Raw genomic sequence first — 17,651 nt, 5'->3', positions numbered from 1 at the left:
GCGGGCCGGCAGCGGAGGGAGGCGGCCGGGCGAATGACGGCGTGCCACGTGGCGGCGGCGGGTCGGACACGTCCGGCCCGAAGCGGACGCGTCCGGCGGCGAGAGGTGGGAGAAGACTAGGGTTAGGGTAGAATGGATCCGGAATTTCGGGGGGAGTTGCCTTTTTATAGGTAGAGGAGCTAGGAGGCTCCAAATTGAGCACGGTTTGCGGCCACGCGATCGTGATCGAACGACCGAGATGATGGAGGGGGTTTTGGTGGGTTTTGGGCCACTTTGGAGGGGTGTTGGGCTGCAACACACACGAGGCCTTCTCGGTTCCTCGGTTAACTGTTGGAGTATCAAACGAAGTCCAAATGGCACGAAACTTGACAGGCGGTCTACCGGTAGTAAACCAAGGCCGCTTGGCAAGTCTTGGTCCAATCCGAGAACGTTTAACACCCGCGCACAAAAAGAGGTAAAAGGGGACACCGGAGGACATAGGAGCGCCGGAATGCAAAACGGACAACGGGGAAAATGCTCGGATGCATGAGACGAAAACGTATGCAAATGCGATGCACATGATGGCATTATATGAGATGCATGATGAAGACAAAAGCAACACGAAGACAAAAACCGAACAACGAGGAATATCATAACTTAGTGCCGGAAATGGCAATAGTTGGAAAACAAATATGGCATGTTACATACGGGGTGTTACAGATACAGAACTAGCTCCAATTCATCAATGTAATGTAGGCATGTATTCCAAATATAGTCATACGTGCTTATGGAAAAGAACTTGCATGACATGTTTTGTCCTACCCTCCCGTGGCAGCGGGGTCCTAATGGAAACTAAGGGATATTAAGGCCTCCTTTTAATAGAGAACCGGGACAAAGCATTAGCACATAGTGAATACATAAACTCCTCAAACTACGGTCATCACTGGTAAGTATCCCGATTATTGTCACTTCGGGGTTAACGGATCATAACACATAATAGGTGACTATAGAGTTGCAAGATAGGATCAAGAACTCTCATATATTGATGAAAACATAATAGGTTCAGATCTGAAATCATGGCACTCGGGCCCTAGTGACAAGCATTAAGCATAGCAAAGTCATAGCAACATCAATCTCAGAACATAGTGGATACTAGGGATCAAACCCTAACAAAACTAACTCGATTACATGGTAAATCTCATCCAACCCATCACCGTCCAGCAAGCCTACGATGGAATTACTCACACACGGTGGTGAGCATCATGAAATTGGTGATTGAGGATAGTTGATGACGACGACGGTGACGGATTCCCCTCTCCGGAGCCCCGAACGGACTCCAGATCAGCCCTCCCGAGAGGTTTTAGGGCTTGGCGGCGGCTCCGTATCGTAAAACGCGATGAAATCTTCTCTCCTATTTGTTTTCTCCCCGAGAGCAGATATATAGAGTTGGAGTTGGAGTTGGGAGGTCTCCAGGAGGCCCACGAGGTAGGGAGGCACGTCCCCCACCCTCGTGGACAGGGTGTGGGCCCCCTGGTCTTCATCTTTGGCGAGGATTTTTTATTATTTATTGTAAGATATTCTGTGGAGTTTCAGGTCATTCCGAGAGCTTTTGTTTTCTGCACATAAAACAACATCATGGCAATTCTGCTGAAAACAGCGTCAGTCCGGGTTAGTTCCATTCAAATCATACAAGTTAGAGTCCAAAACAAGGGCAAAAGTGTTTAGAAAAGTAGATACGACGGAGACGTATCAGTCACCAGTGATGATGTAACAAGGACATGTTGAGTCTTGGTACGAGGAACTACAAAGTAGTGCAATGTGTCAAAAGTTGCTCAAAAATAACATGCTAATGATTCGATGATAAGCTCCTCATAATTTTTTATATATGTTAGAATTTTTATTTAAGTACATCTAATCATAAACTAGAAACCACTATCAAGATATTGTTTTAGATGAAGCGCTTTAGACATATCTACAAAGCTATTTAAGGACACATACATAGATAGATAAACTATTTTCATCAGGGTATTGTAAATGAATCTGCTAAAGCATGCAATTTGTGTTTTCTTATTTTCTCACGTTTATGGGGATTAGATTTAAATATCTTTTTAAGACTTAATGTATCTATCGTAACTTTCACTATAAAGACATTTCAAAATTAGAACAAGATATGCTATTAATAATAGCATCATTATCATCCGGTCAATTATTGTTATAAGTTGTCAAAAGGCATATTAACTACAATGTCGATATCATAAAAATGAATTATAAGTAAGTATAAGAGTTCAGTACAAATGTTTAATTTACTTGGAATAATTTAGGCTTGGCATCGTCGATGAGGATCACGGGCATATCGTTCAGGATGTCAAATCCATGAGTGCATGCAAGATGCCATTGTCGACAGCTCCATCTTATCAAAACCTTTCTCCTTTAGTTGTACCATCCTGTAAGGCGGTGGCTCAACTGTGTATCCTATTCATCCCCAACCCCGCCAACAAGAGTGGCATTGACAGAAGCAGTAACCGATTGGCTAAAGAACGAACATTAGTGACTGTAAATGACGCTGTGCTTCAAAATAAAATAAAAATATAGACAATACTATAAAAATAAAAAACAACTAATGATCGGAGAAAATGTTAAAAGAAAGAGAGAGAGAGAGAGAGAGAGAGAGAGAGAGAGAGAGAGAGGTCGTATGTAATTTGGTATTTTTATTGTTTGATCCAATGTTGATTATTTTTTACAGGCCTTGCCTTGGACTTCTTGGATCTTGTTGTTTTGCCTAATCTGTTGACTCTCGATCATCATCATGTGGGATACATTTCTCTCTTGTGTCTTGCTATGTGTGCATATTTCCCAACATAATACTACTTTTCGGTGTTTTCTTATTTTGTGCTTGTGGGACATTTCCTGGTTACTCATTGAATTGTTATACTCGTGTTTACTTTGTGTTGGTCACACGTGAATGTGCATGTTCAGCTGCATCTTCTTTATTCTCAGTTGGGAGCCTTGGTATGTACTCCCTCCGTAAAGAAATATAAGAGCGTTTAGATCACTTTACAGAGGGAGTGGTTTTTAGTGTTCTATCATGCCCGTGCACTTGTGCGTGTCATTTCTTTGGTTATTCTTACCTAGTGACTAATTATTGTGTAACTAGTGGTGCCACTCAACAAATGATACATTAGTTGCGGGTGTCTTGGATATTTGGTTTTCTTTCTCTTGTCTTTGTTGTTTCCATGGCCGGATGGCCATGTTATACATGTGTTTGTAGTGTTCATTGCTTGACAACATGTTATTATGCAGTCCCTTGTGTGTATGTCTGATGTCACGCGTGGACCTAGTCGCCGCCCTTTGCCTGGTCCTACTCCTAGGTCATATTATGTGCCTCCCACCACCCGCGATTTTGGCTTTCGCGAAGAAAGAGCAGGGATTCTTTGTTGATCTTGCGTTTGTTCATTTTATGTGCTTCTATATATTGTCATCTCTTCATTTGGTCACCCTTGCCTTTTGCGATAGGGGATGATCGGCTCGGCTACAATTTCTCCCTCCATCCATGGCAGCTAGAAATCACAAGCGCCATAGGTTGGGTCTTGATCTTCTCCGGTGTGGTTATGAAGGTGATGTTCTATCGTTTAGGTCTCCTATCAGTTTGACATGTTGCTGTTCCGTCTTACTGTTTATTCCTACAGTTTGTCTAATTCACATCTAAATATTTTTTAAGGATGTCACATCTAAGCTTCTACAAATATATAATGCAGCAACAAAAAAAAACTAGAACAAAAAAATAGACCATAAACAGAATGAACATCAGCTTAGATGTGACATCTAGATGTGTTGTAGATAGACCCTTATTTCTATATGTGTGTAGTATTGTGATATGGTTTCCCGTGAAAAAAAAAGTATTGTGATATGGTTAGTGGTATATATGAAAACTGCAGCTTATGAATGCCTCCCTCCATAGCTCCACTGCTCAGATTCCGTTCACCTTCACAAGTCAAAACCTATGATTTTCACAAGCTACAGGCTTTTCACCTGCGCCCAGTGCAAGTCGTTCTACATGGAAATGGTGCAGAGACTTCAAATGAACTCATTGGATCCTAAAATCAAGAGGTGGTACTGTATCTGAATAAAAATGACGTACAGGGAGCATCGCCGCTTCAACCGAAATCTGGCACCTCATCTTACTCCGTACCTATGAACATGACAAGGGCATCTTGTCAGCCAATAGGGTTTCTTTTTTTGAAACAACGGCAAAAGCTTTGCCCTGTTCATAATTAAGACGAGCAGCTATACAGAACCGGCAACCGACCCACAGAGTACTACTCTCGCGGCATGATCGAACTCAAAGGTTTGGCGCCCGCAACAAACCCCTAGCCTGGCCTCCTCCTTAATCATACCAATTTCTACACTTGGCATAGATGAAATGCTCCTATAAACTCTCGCATTGCGCTCATTCCACACTTCCCACAACACAAGCATGAGGATGGAAACAAGCCCCTTCCTAACAGCACCACCATTGTCATTGATATTAGCCAGGGCGCGCCACCATTCCTCGACCGAAGTGAAATTGCACCACTCATCCATGTGCAGCTCAACGAGGTCCAGTAGGGTTGGAAACAGAGATATTCAGGGTAGTCAGTCACCTAGAACAAGACATAAGATCAGCCAGCATGCCGATTTTGGGTTAGGCAACAACCATATCAAAGAACTAGCACATTCATGCTGACATGTACAGCACACTTGAGCAAACTAGCTTAGAATGTGGCCTGGAGATTGTTCAATACTTTTCCAGGAGCCAAAATGCAGACAAGCTTATCTGGATTTTTTCTAAACTAAATAATCATTTAAAAATTATTAGACCCTTACCAAGCATATTTGCAGACATGGCCTTTTTAGCTACACAAAATGGTCTTATGTTGCACAAGAAAAACTACTGCACCATGAGTTTAGACCTGGGTCAATGCATAAAAATACACCCTCTGTTCCTAAATATAACACGTCTTTGGAGTTTAAATTGAACTGAAAAAATGTCTTATATTTAGAAACAGAGGTAGTAGCTACCAAGCTTTCTGGCCATCCAAACCCATCAACTGTCGTGGAGGGACACATAGGGCGGGGTAGGGCAGCCGCCCGACCTAACAGGCGTAGCAAATATTCCCTACTATTCTGCTTCTATGCCATGGCCACAGGGCAGCTTGAGTTCAGGATGGCGACATTGCTGACTCAAAGGTCACCAGGACACAAGACAGACGACCGATGAGCGAAGTGTCAGGGCCTGAGCAGCTGGGCTTTACATGTTTAAGGCACATGAGAGTTAATCAGGCTAGGCTTTGCTGATATTCCTTTACGCTTAAACAGCAATGAAGCTTTCATATAGTTAAAAATCGATGAAATGTCAAAAATGTAGTACAAGCTTGGTGAGGCATTTTTGCATGTGCTAATTTCATTTCAATATGTTTCTACACGGATTTGTTGTCATAAATCTAACATCAAATACTCTTATTAGTATGTATAAAACTACAATCATGATTTCACCCTACCAAAATTTCATACCATCCTCTGCCACTGTCCATCAACATGGCCAAAATGGTAAGTTTGTCAACAAAAGTTTGGTGATACAGCATCATTTTTATTTCAAATAATAGTTACATAATACAAATAAACCCATTAATGGTGAGGACAATATAGTCGAGCTTTCAAGCACCAATCAACTACAAGATGGTTAATTTCTCTCCCAAAACAGACTTCTTTCGCTCATTTAACGGAATGATGGTCAGGCCTGGATCAACATTACAGAGATGTACTGAGTATGTACTTGATGTAATAGACATATATAAAGACACACGGTTTACTGATATAGTAATCACGAGTACAAATAACATAGCTAGTGACCTTGAAGTCCTAAATGAATCAAAGTTGTCAGAAGAACTCCAGTGGTAAGAGAGAACACCAGACACAAGGGTTCCTAAAAAATTGGTCTGACCGAATGTTGCTCTAAACACTGCATGAAGTAGCCTTGGCGGTAAGGAGTCACAAGAGAATCCGTCAAAAAAAAGTTTCTCTGCCGTGTGGATAATTCAGTAAGTGGTAATTTTACCATCCAAGCTCAACAATATTGAATTTACTTTTTTATTTGTACTGCAAACGTTTGATAACATTTCCCCTCTAATTTTACTGGAAGAAGTCTTTTGATTACTCTGGTTAGTTCTGCAGACAGTTGCAATGATAACTTCACGATTTTAGTTTGCACGCCCATGGAAATTATGAAACAGAAACTTCAGTTGGTCAAACTCTGAAGAATTATATTTGTGACTTGCTCAGCACTCATGAGCTGTATGATAAGAAAACAAATGTGCACCTCAGATGCTTACCTTTTAATGCCGGAATGCTAGGATAACCGCAACGATGAAAAGTACCAAGAGAACAGCATTCCCACCAGGCAAAATATCTTCACATGAACCAGGTGACCTGGAGGATGAAGAAGCAAACAAAAAACGTTGAACAAAATGAAAGTTTACAGTTTAGATACTCGAAATATTGATGCTAACCTACTCTTTTGAAGTTTTTATATAATAAATTATATCATCCTTCACAAGATTAAATATTTCTTGCACATAAAATGACCGCTATCACATAAATTAGTATATTATATCTTACATGATTTTACTCACACACGTAATGACAAAAAGGTCATCGTGTGCTCTGAAAGCTGGAGGCAAAAAATCGACAGTTTGACTACAGAACGAATAAAGACAAACGATTGCATAACTGAAACTGATAAATCGATAGTGGTTCCACAAACTATACAGCGTCTGTTTAGAGGAATGACATGTTCATATCCAGAAAAGAGGTAGAGGAAACGGCTGGAGAAGTGTGTGATTGCATTATGCTAGATGTCTTATTGTCAGGCTAATCTGAGTAGTACTAAATGTCCTGTAGAAAATTTTAAAGGGGTAGCATGGTTTCAGACAAAAAAGTGTAGCAGTGTTGAACTACATTGTTTGCTGGTCAAGCTGGAGGGTCTGGGCACAGACATTCAGACAATTTCCCTATTTACAGCCTTATACTTTTACTATCTCCATAACTTTATCTTCTCATCAAATCACATATAGCCAGAAAATTTCTACGTTACACCAAATTTTGATGGTTGTCTTGACATTCAACGAGCTGCAGATCTATTTACTCTATGTTAAGTTGAACAAATAAAGCTATGTCATAAAAAAAAGTACCTGTAGCTGTGTGGAAGCTCAACAGGTCCAGAGTATTCATACTTTTGTTTGCAAGTTATAGAACCAACCACTCTCCAACTTTATACACAAATGTTACTAGAACACATGCCGAACTTATCTAATTAATACAGAAGGAACACAGCAGTTATAAGGATCTTCCTGTGGAAACAAGGATGACACAAAGCAGAAAGTCTAGAAACGTGAAGTATAAAAGGGGACTAGCACAAATCAACAATTCTATCTTTACTGCTAAGAATTGGAGACATTTGAGTCAGTTAAACAAAGACTGAACTGTTGAACATAAGACAATTGTGAGCACTTCAAGAAAGACTTAATTAAGTTGCTTAGTCCCCATTCAGCAATGCCGACAGATATTAGCAAAGGTACTGAGCATAAGTTAGCACCCCTGATTACATATTTAAGTACTCTGCACTTCGTTTCCCATTATTTCAGCATGTATATATGACCATTGCTGGTTGGTTTGGATTTTATATTTTTACCAATGCTGCTAACTATATACAGTAGTATATATATTCTTTATAAGAAATATGGCCTAATGAACATTACCTCTTTTTCCGTGACCGATGAATCCAGGCCATCACAGGAGGCAGGATCCCAAACAAGAAGCAGTTTGCATAAACCCCGGCGAAATCTAATGCCTTGGCAAACGCCGTTGAAAAGAATGATACAATAAATATGGGAATGATCAGCACTGCCAACGTAAGAACCACCTCGTTCCTGCCATGATCACCACCAGCATCGGACAACTCCACACTTCCTTGCGTCGGAGAAAATCTGTTAACAATCAACTGCAAAGTGTCTTCCAGCTGCTTCGGGAAGCTGACGGCATATCCTATCAAGCTCGTCGCCAAAGCAGCGAACGCGAAGCCTCGAACGGGAGCCAATGCTGCTGGATTCACCGAGAGAAGAAGCTTAATAGGGTCATCAAACCTTGCACTGCCGGTCGCGCCTGCCAATCCGAGAATGACCGCATTCCATGACAAAACCATGACCAATGGTACAGCACCCCCAATGAGAATTGCCCTGCGTGCATCATACACCGAGTCACCTACAATCTTGCAGATGAATGGCGTGATCACGTGGAACCCAAGCGTGAGCACGGTGACCGGAATGGCCGGCAAGATGGCACCAGGGCTCCAGCACGCGTGGCCAAGCGAATTCAGCATGCTGCTCCGGCCGACGGAGACGCCTGTCACCACAAGCGACGTGATCGAGACGAGCATCAGGCCGCAGAGCACGCGGTTGACGCCGTCGACGGCCTTGAACGGGAAGAAGGCGATGAGCACCCCGGCGAAGCACGGGAAGAGCGCGTTCGCCAGGGCCGGATTCAGCGCGGGGAAGAGCTGGGAGACCAGCGAGCCGATGCCGGCTACGCAGGCGACCATCAGGGAGAAGCTCAGCGCAGCGTAGACGACGGCGACGACGCCGCCGAAGGTTGCCCCCAAGGTGCTCGACGCAAGTCCCGTGAAGCTGACCTCGTCCACGCCCCCGCTCTCCATGGCCGCGAAGCTGAGCTCGGCGACGAGGACGATGGAGGACACGACGTAGGCCCAGGAGAGCAGGATGGCCACGGTGGAGGGGGCCGGGCCGGAGCGGATGGTGGCCGACGGCAGCGCCAGCATGCCCGGCCCGACCGCCGTGCCGATGATGAGGCTCACCGCCGCCCAGAAGCTCTTCTTCTCGCCGCCGCCGGAGACACTGGCCTCTACGAGGGGTGGCGACGGTTGGGCGGCATCGGTGCTGCTGCACCGCCACCGCCATTGCCGCCTTGGCAGTAGCCATGGCCGTGGTGGGGGGTTCTTGGATGCGAGGACTGGGGCTCTGGGCGTTCTTGGCCTGAGAGGGCGGTGTCCACTGGGAGAGGGGACGGCGGTGAGCGGTGAGAAGGTGAGGTGGCGGCGGCAGAGGAACATGGCTGCTGTAATTTGGCAGGTCAAAGGTAGGTTTTTTCCGCAATGGCAAGGTGAAACACTGCGGCTTGGAGTTCTCCTTTGACTGCTGATGAAGACACTCAGAGAGGGATTGGGGAGGCAGGTGATTTTTATTTTTTATTTGGCGCTGGGACGCGTCGGTCGGATCTGATTGACTGAGCCGTGGAGCGTCACCTTCTATTGTTGGCCCTGTGTTGCAAAAAAAAAATCTGCAACATAAGTCATGTTGCAGAAAATTTTACAACATAGGTTAAGTTATATAGATTTTTTTTTTCACATAGGTCTTGTTATTTTTTTTTACAACTAAAGGTTTTATATAGTTTTTTTTGTAACAGAGGTCTTGTTGCAGTTTTTTTGACAATAGAGATCTCGTTGTAATTTTTTATTTTTATTTTTTAACAAAGGTCTTGTTACATCTCTTTTTGCAACAAAGACATTGATACAAATACTCACTATAGCACCGGGATTATTCCTGGATTTATTCAAAAATTTCGGCGATGCATGTTCAGTGGGAATAGACGTTCTCGTCGACTACGAGGGGCGTGTGGTGAATTTGTCAATTTCAAGATGATATGTCGGCTTAGTTTTCTCGGATGTGCTCATAGGGGTAGGGCTTGCGTATGTGTTCATAAAGATGAATATATGCGTGTATATATGAGCGTCTGTGTTTATACCGTGTTCTAAAAAAAACTCACTATAGTGGATCAATGACACGCGTCTCATGGAAGAGATGGTGGATGCTTGCGTACAATCCGCCAGCTGAAGCCAAGCATTTTCCTTTTGTTTATAAGAGCACTTCTCTCAAAAACCCCTCCATGTTGTATGTGTAATGCATGTCACGTTTGGTACTCCCTCCAATTTAAATATGGCAGGCCAAATCTGAAACCTCTCCAATGGCGATCGGCAAGTGGGGCGCAGTTGCTGGGTTGGCCGAGAGGGGCTCCGTGCTCCCGTAGCGTGCTCCTTGCTTGCGAGGTTTGGTCCGTGGGCTTGTAGGGTCTGCTGTTTTCTAAGAGTGGCATGCTTTCCTACAGAGGTGTGGGACTTCAGCAAAAACTGTGCAAGGCCTTCGCCGTTGCGACAATGACGAGTCTGTGGACGTCGTTCTCCTTCTCGGAGGCGTTGCTTCCATGCCCATCATCTCTAGGTCTTCCCACAACCTTGTTTTTGCTATGGTCGCCCTCCCTCAACGTCCACCTGTGTGGTGCCTTTGTGTGTGCAGCGATGCCAAGGTTCGCTCTATAGGGCCCTCGTGAAGCCGTCGGTTTATCTCATTGTGTTCTTGGCTTCTTTTAGACAACGTGCTTCTTGGTTGGGAAGACCATCTTGAGACCTGAGGGTTTGCTAGGATCGTTGCCACAAGGGTTGTTGGAGGCATCATCCACTTGCCAAGGTCCATCGAGTATAATCAGTGGTTGTCTACAATCGCCCCCAGCGTTGGAGGTTGGGTGAAAGTGCAACTATCTCTGGATGGTTTTCGTAATTCCTAACAACATATAGCTCATTAAGCTAACATCATTCCAAGATTAATATTTCAGGAAAAGCTCAATGAATGGCATAGCATAGATGAGGAAAGTGAATCCCTCAAAATTCTAAGGACAAAAAGTTTGGCTCAAGCTTGAAGCTCAAGACTCTACATTTTATATTTTAGTGATCCAAGATCACATTGAGTCTATAGGAAAAACCAATACTATCAAGTAGGGATGAGGTGTTGCTTAATGGCTTGCTTGCTCAAAATGCTTAGTGATATGCTCCAAAACCCTCAACTACCTTCCCACATCCACATATGACCTAAACCAAAAGTCAAACTCGGCCCCACCGATTCTTTCTATCTGGCGCCACCGAGTTTTAAATGTCATAGCCACTGCCACAAACCCTAGGCAAATCGGTCTTACCAATAGGGATATCGGTCTCACTGAGATGGGATTGTAATCTATCTGTTTCCCTTTCGTAACGTTTCGGTCTTACCGAGATGAGCGATCGGTCCCACCGAGATTGCAATGTAAACTCTTTGTTTCCTTTTTGTAACATTTCGGTCTCACCGAGATGAGCGAATCGGTCCCACCGAGTTTACCTGACCAACTCTCTGGTTAGCTTATTACCAAAATCGGTCCCACCAAGTTTGTGTAATCGGTCATACCGAGATTACGTTATGCCCTAACCCTAACCATATCGGTCCTACCGAGTTGCATCTCAGTCCCACCGAAAATCCTAACGGTCACTAGGTTTGCTGAATCGGTCCGACCGAGTTTAACCATTCGGTCCCACCGAGTTTGGCAAATTGTGTGTAACGGTTAGATTCTGTGTGGAGGCTATATATACCCCTCCACCCACTCTTCATTCATGGAGAGAGCCATCAGAACATACCTACACTTTCAATATACATTTTCTGAGAGAGAACCACCTACACTTGTGTTGAGGTCAAGATATTCCATTCTAATCATATGAATCTTGATCTCTAGCCTTCCCCAAGTTGCTTTCCACTCAAATCTTCTTTCCACCAAATCCAAATCCTGTGAGAGAGAGTTGAGTGTTGGGGAGACTATCATTTGAAGCACAAGAGCAAGGAGTTCATCATCAACACACCATTTGTTACTTCTTGGAGAGTGGTGTCTCCTAGATTGGCTAGGTGTCACTTGGGAGCCTCCGACAAGATTGTGGAGTTGAACCAAGGAGTTTGTAAGTGCAAGGAGATCACCTACTTCGTGAAGATCTACCGCTAGTGAGGCAAGTCCTTCGTGGGCGATGGCCGTGATGGAATAGACAAGGTTGCCTCTTCGTGGACCCTTCATGGGTGGAGCCCTCCGTGGACTCGCGCAACCGTTACCCTCCGTGGGTTGAAGTCTCCATCAACGTGGATGTACGATAGCACCACCTATCGGAACCACGACAAAAATATCTGTGTCTCCAATTGTGTTTGAATCCTCCAAACCCTTCCCTTTACATTCTTGCAAGTTGCATGCTTTACTTTCTGCTGCTCATATACTCTTTTGCATGCTTGCTTGAACTGTGTGGAGATTGCTTGACTTGTGCTAAGATAGCTAAAATCTGCCAAGAACTAAAATTGGGAAAAGGCTAGATTTTTATTTGGTCAAGTAGTCTAATCATTCCCCTCTAGACATACTTTCGATCCTACATTGGGGCATCGGTAAAAGCCTAGCAGGACCTTGTTCTTGTCGACGATGATGTTCATGGATACCGTTCTTCTCCTTGGAGATGTCATTTTATTTGCCTCTCCTCCTTCAAACTACCACTTCCTTGTACAACCTGGATCGTCGCTTCGTATTCTCCTTAGGAGCGGTGCCCCGAGCTCTCCTTTTGTTCCCGTTCTTAGTTTAGCGAGTGTTGCTTGGTTTCTGTTTATAAGGTCTCTGGCTTTTAGCCTCTTTGTACTTATATTGTAAAGCTGGAATCCCCAGCAGGGTTGGTGTGCGTGTGAGCTACCTTTGTATGTTGTTCGGGCTTTGCTTTATGTATAAAGTAGGACGAAAGCCTCTTTCAATAAGATAAGCTCACCATGCAAAAAAGAGGTGAGAGTAATCATCAGTGTACACATAAGGAAACAACCAAACTTTGCATCTAGGCAGCACAAACAAGTAACCAAACGCAGTGCTGGCGTTTCTTCTCTCATGTAACTTGTGACATTGCGGGCAACCAAACGACGTGCACAACATGGACTAGAGGTTGTATTATATTACCCCATACACACTCAATCGAGACACTCTGGGGAAACACAAAAAATAGCACGGCAATCAAACACACCATAAGCTTTTCTGCACTAGTATAACCTCCACACCTTAACAAAAGACTAACATCATCCTCTCGGATGCTCTTTGTTGCCATATTTTTCGCACATGCGCATGGATACACATATGCGATTCGTCCATGGATCGAGCAACAGGCTTATTCACGCTCGAGCTATTTATAAAGTTACACGACCACTTCAGGTCCAGGATATTCGGACGGGCAGTAATGGTACCGCCCGAAGACGGTCTCCAAGTTGCACTACTCCCGGCCGACGATGCCCGCGATGAACTCCCTCGTCAGCTTTTTGCATCTGGACATGTCCTGAAGGAGGCTGCCCTTGACCACGCCCTCCTTAGTCACTCTCCTGTCCATGAGGATGCGCAGCACCTCGCACCAGCACAGCTCCGGGACCTTGGACAGCTCGTCGCAGCACCGCCTCTTCTGCCTCTCGGCGGAGAGGTAGTAGCCGCATGTTTGTCTGACCGCGTACTCGCGGCGGGCGTTAAGCGACTCGTATGTGATCTCCCGCCCTGGAACGCATCGGTCCCTGAAGCTGGCCGACCCTGCGGCAAGTGCGACGAGCAGGACGGCGGTCGAGAGGAGGAGCTGGTGCTTGAACGGCATTCTCAACTCTCGTCCTTTTCAAGTAGATGGATGGGGTGTTGTTGGATCTTGGCTGGATGCATTGCATGTTTATATACTGAGATGAGAGAAAGGAAGAGCGATAATCTTTGCGTAGTTGTGCCTTCTGCCCTTTTTTGCTTTCGTTGGAGTCCCACGTAGTGGAAACTTGGATGTCATGTACGATAAAAGGCTAACTAATTAATCCTTTTGATAACAGAATTTGTCGTGCACCCGTTGTATTTGAACGTAGAGCATATCACACCCGATCATCACGTGGTGTCTCAGCACGAAGAACTTTCGCAACGGTGCATACTCAAGGAGAACACTTCTTGATAATTAGTGAGAGATCATCTTAAAATGCTACCGTCAATCAAAGCAAGATAAGATGCATAAAGGATAAACATCACATGCAATCAATATAAGTGATATGATATGGCCATCATCATCTTGTGCTTGTGATCTCCATCTTCGAAGCACCGTCGTGATCACCATCGTCACCGGCGCGACACCTTGATCTCCATCGTAGCATCGTTGTCGTTACGCCATCTATTACTTCTACGACTATCGCTACCGCTTAGTGATAAAGTAAAGCAATTACAGCGCGATTGCATTGCATACAATAAAGCGACAACCATATGGCTCTTGCCAGTTGCCGATAACTCGGTTACAAAACATGATCATCTCATACAATAAAATTTAGCATCATGCCTTGACCATATCACATCACAACATGCCCTGCAAAAACAAGTTAGACGTCCTCTACTTTGTTGTTGCAAGTTTTACGTGGCTGCTACGGGCTTTAAGCAAGAACCAATCTCACCTACGCATCAAAACCACAACGATAGTTTGTCAAATAGACTCCGTTTTAACCTTCGCAAGGACCGGGCGTAGCCACACTCGGTTCAACTAAAGTTGGAGAGACAGTCGCCCGCAAGCCATCTATGTGCAAAGCACGTCGAGGGAACCGGTCTCGCGTAAGCGTACGCGTAAGGTTGGTCCGGGTCGTCTCGTCCAACAATACCGCCGAACCAAAGTATGACATGCTGGTAGGCAGTATGACTTGTATCGTCCACAACTCACTTGTGTTCTACTCGTGCAAATAACATCAAACCATAAAACCTAGGCTCGGATGTCACTGTTGGGGAACGTAGTAATTTTAAAATTTTTCTACGCACACACAAGATCATAGTGATGCATAGCAACGAGGGAAGAGTATGATCTACGTACCCTTGTAGATCGCAACGGAAGCGTTGACACAACGTAGAGGAAGTAGTCGTACGTCTTCTTCCCGATCCAACCGATCCAAGCACCGTTACTCCGGCACCTCTGAGTTCTTAGCACACGTACAGCTCGATGACGATCCCCGGGCTCCGATCCAGCAAAGCGTCGGGGAAGAGTTCCGTCAGCACGACGGCGTGGTGACGATCTTGATGTTCTACCGACGCAGGGCTTCGCCTAAGCACTATAACGATATGATCGAGGTGGAATATTGTGACGCCCCCGATTCAATCGTACACTAATCATGCACGCAAATGTGTACGATCAAGATCAGGGACTCACGGAAAGATATCACAACACAACTCTACAAATAAAATAAGTCATACAAGCATCATAATACAAGCCAGGGGCCTCGAGGGCTCGAATACAAGTGCTCGATCATAGACGAGTCAGCGGAAGCAACAATATCTGAGTACAGACATGAGTTAAACAAGTTTGCCTTAAGAAGGCTAGCACAAACTGGGATACAGATCGAAAGAGGCGCAGGCCTCCTGCCTGGGATCCTCCTAACTACTCCTGGTCGTCGTCAGCGGGCAGCACGTAGTAGTAGGCACCTCCGGTGTAGGAGGGGTCGTCGTCGACGGTGGCGTCTGGCTCCTGGACTCCAGCATCTGGTTGCGACAACCAGGAAGAGAGGAAAGGGGAAAACGGGGGAGAAAGCAACCGTGAGTACTCATCCAAAGTACTCGCAAGCAAGGAACTACACTACATATGCATGGGTATATGTGTAAGGAGGCCATATCAGTGGACTGAACTGCAGAATGCCAGAATAAGAGGGGGATAGCTAGTCTTATCGAAGACTACGCTTCTGGTCACCTTCGTCTTGCAACAGGCAGAAGAGGGTAGGTCGAAGTCCTCCAAGTAGCATCTCCAAGTAACCTCTCATAGCATAATCCTACCCGGCGATCCCCTCCTCATATCCCTGAGGTAGAGCGACCACCGGTTGTATCTGGCACTTGGAAGGGTGTGTTTTATTACGTATCCGGTTCTAGTTGTCATAAGGTCAAGGTACAACTCCAAGTCGTCCTGTTACCGAAGATCACGGCTATTCGAATAGATTAACTTCCCTGCAGGGGTGCACCACATAACCCAACACGCTCGATCCCATTTGGCCGGACACACTTTCCTGGGTCATGCCCGGCCTCGGAAGATCAACACGTCGCAGCCCCACCTAGGCAAAACAGAGAGGCCAGCACGCCGGTCTAAACCTAAGCGCGCAGGGGTCTGGGCCCATCGCCCTGAGCACACCTGCACGTTGCGTGGGCGGCCGAAAGCAGACCTAGCCTAGTGGCGTTCCAGTCCAATTCGGCGCGCGCCGCTCCGTCGCTGACGTCTGAAGTGCTTCGGCTGATACCACGACGTCGGGATACCCATAACTACTCCCACGTAGATGGTTAGTGCGTATAGGCTCGTAGCCGACTCAGATCAAATACCAAGATCTCGTTAAGCGTGTTAAGTTTCCGCGAACGCCGAACAGGGCCAGGCCCACCTGTCTCCTAGGTGGTCTCAACCTGCCCTGTCGCTCCGCCACAAAGTAACAGTCGAGGGCCGTCGGGAACCCAGGCCCACCTCTACCGGGATGGAGCCACCTGTCCTTTCAGCCCCCTCGTCAGAATCACTTGCGGGTACTCAATGAGCTGACCCGACTTTAGTCACCATCTGTATAGTATGTATGTATGTATAGTATATACCCGTGATCACCTCCCAATGTGATCACGGCCCGATAGTATAGCAAGGCAGACTGACAAGAATGTAGGGCCAATGATGATAAACTAGCATCCTATACTAAGCATTTAGGATTGCGGGTAAGGTATCAATGACTATAGCAGCAATGACAGGCTATGCATCAGAATAGGATTAACGGAAAGCAGTAACATGCTACACTACTCTAATGCAAGCAGTATAGAGGAGAATAGGCGATATCTGGTGATCAAGGGGGGGGGCTTGCCTGGTTGCTCTGGCAAGAGAGAGGGGTCGTCAACTCCGTAGTCGAACACAGGGACATCAGCATCGGTCTCGAGGTCTATCGGAGAGAAGAGGGGGAAGTACAGTAAATACATAGCAGGCAAGTGCATGACAGGACAACAGACAGAGCTAGACGTGTTCTAACGCAGCGCTAGGCGATACTGGCGAAGGGGGAAACATCCGGGAAAGTCTTCCCGGTTCCGGACGTCTGTCAGACAGTTGAACCGGAGAGGAAAGTTTGCAGGTTCGATAGGTTAGGGGTGTGTGGCGGACGAACGGACTGCGTATCCGGATTCGTCTCGTCGTTCTGAGCAACTTTCATGTTGAAATTATTTTAATCCGAGTTACGGATTAAAAGATATGATTTTCTAAAGTATTTATTAATTTCTGGAATTTAATTAAATATTTAAATTAATTCAAAAAACAGATTAATGACATCAGCATGATGTCATGCTGACATCAGCAGTCAACGTTGACTGTTGACCAAGTCAACCTGACATGTGGGTCCAGGGGGACCCACCTGTCATCCTCTAATTAAGTTAATTAGGATTAGGTTAATTTAACTATAACTTGATTAGTTAATTGAATTAATTAACCCGAATTAATTAACTTAAGTAATTACTTAATTAATTAATTATTAATTTACTTATTTATTTATTTATTTATTTATTTAGTCATTCCTGTGGTGTAGGGCCCTCCTGTCATAGGCACAGGGGGCCAACCGGGCGGGGCGCTAGCGGGCGTGGCCGCGGGCGCCCGAATGGGCTCGAGCCCGAGAGGGCGCTGGCCAGCACGGGGCACACCGGCGCCGGCGGCCAGATCCACTCGCCGGACGCGGGGTAAGCGGCAGCCAGCGAGGGGGGGTTTGGACAGGAACGCC

The 17,651-nt window shown here is 45.5% G+C and overlaps 2 protein-coding genes across 4 annotated transcripts; both read right to left on the bottom strand.

The window, feature by feature from the left end:
* Positions 1-3,949: 3,949 nt before the first annotated feature.
* On the bottom strand, positions 3,950-9,222 carry LOC119284900 (tyrosine-specific transport protein 2-like). Of its 3 annotated transcripts, none has more exons than XM_037564079.1 (3): positions 7,773-9,222; positions 6,348-6,444; positions 3,950-4,168 (listed from the first exon to the last, which is right to left on the bottom strand). In XM_037564079.1, the coding sequence occupies exons 1-2, from the start codon at positions 9,137-9,139 to the stop codon at positions 6,351-6,353; spliced, it is 1,461 nt and encodes a 486-aa protein (XP_037419976.1). In that variant the 5' UTR covers positions 9,140-9,222; the 3' UTR covers positions 3,950-4,168; positions 6,348-6,350. The 3 variants fall into 3 exon arrangements, with proteins under 3 accessions (XP_037419976.1, XP_037419974.1, XP_037419975.1); XM_037564077.1 differs by having other exon boundaries at positions 4,072-4,619; XM_037564078.1 differs by lacking the exon at positions 3,950-4,168 and adding an exon at positions 5,572-5,755.
* A 3,694-nt stretch (positions 9,223-12,916) lies between these two features.
* LOC119288659 (trypsin/alpha-amylase inhibitor CMX1/CMX3) lies at positions 12,917-13,554 on the bottom strand. The gene has a single exon (XM_037568236.1). It carries the CDS (start codon positions 13,526-13,528, stop codon positions 13,163-13,165), a length of 366 nt encoding a protein of 121 aa, XP_037424133.1. The 5' UTR covers positions 13,529-13,554; the 3' UTR covers positions 12,917-13,162.
* Positions 13,555-17,651: the final 4,097 nt, after the last annotated feature.

Source organism: Triticum dicoccoides, chromosome 4A (genome assembly GCF_002162155.2).
Source record: "Triticum dicoccoides isolate Atlit2015 ecotype Zavitan chromosome 4A, WEW_v2.0, whole genome shotgun sequence".
Classification (NCBI taxonomy): domain Eukaryota; kingdom Viridiplantae; phylum Streptophyta; class Magnoliopsida; order Poales; family Poaceae; genus Triticum; species Triticum dicoccoides.
Note: the sequence above shows the minus strand (reverse complement) of the source record. Positions and strands in the feature narration are given on the sequence as shown.

Bases quoted from the DNA above. Each gene is read 5' to 3' on its own strand.
- LOC119284900 (XM_037564079.1), bottom strand. From the start codon at position 9,139: ATGTTCCTCTGCCGCCGCCACCTCACCTTCTCACCGCTCACCGCCGTC. The intron at 6,445-7,772 runs GTAATGTTCATT...TTCATCCTCCAG, and splicing joins CATCGGTCACGGAAAAAGAG to GTCACCTGGTTCATGTGAAG.
- LOC119288659 (XM_037568236.1), bottom strand. From the start codon at position 13,528: ATGCCGTTCAAGCACCAGCTCCTCCTCTCGACCGCCGTCCTGCTCGTC.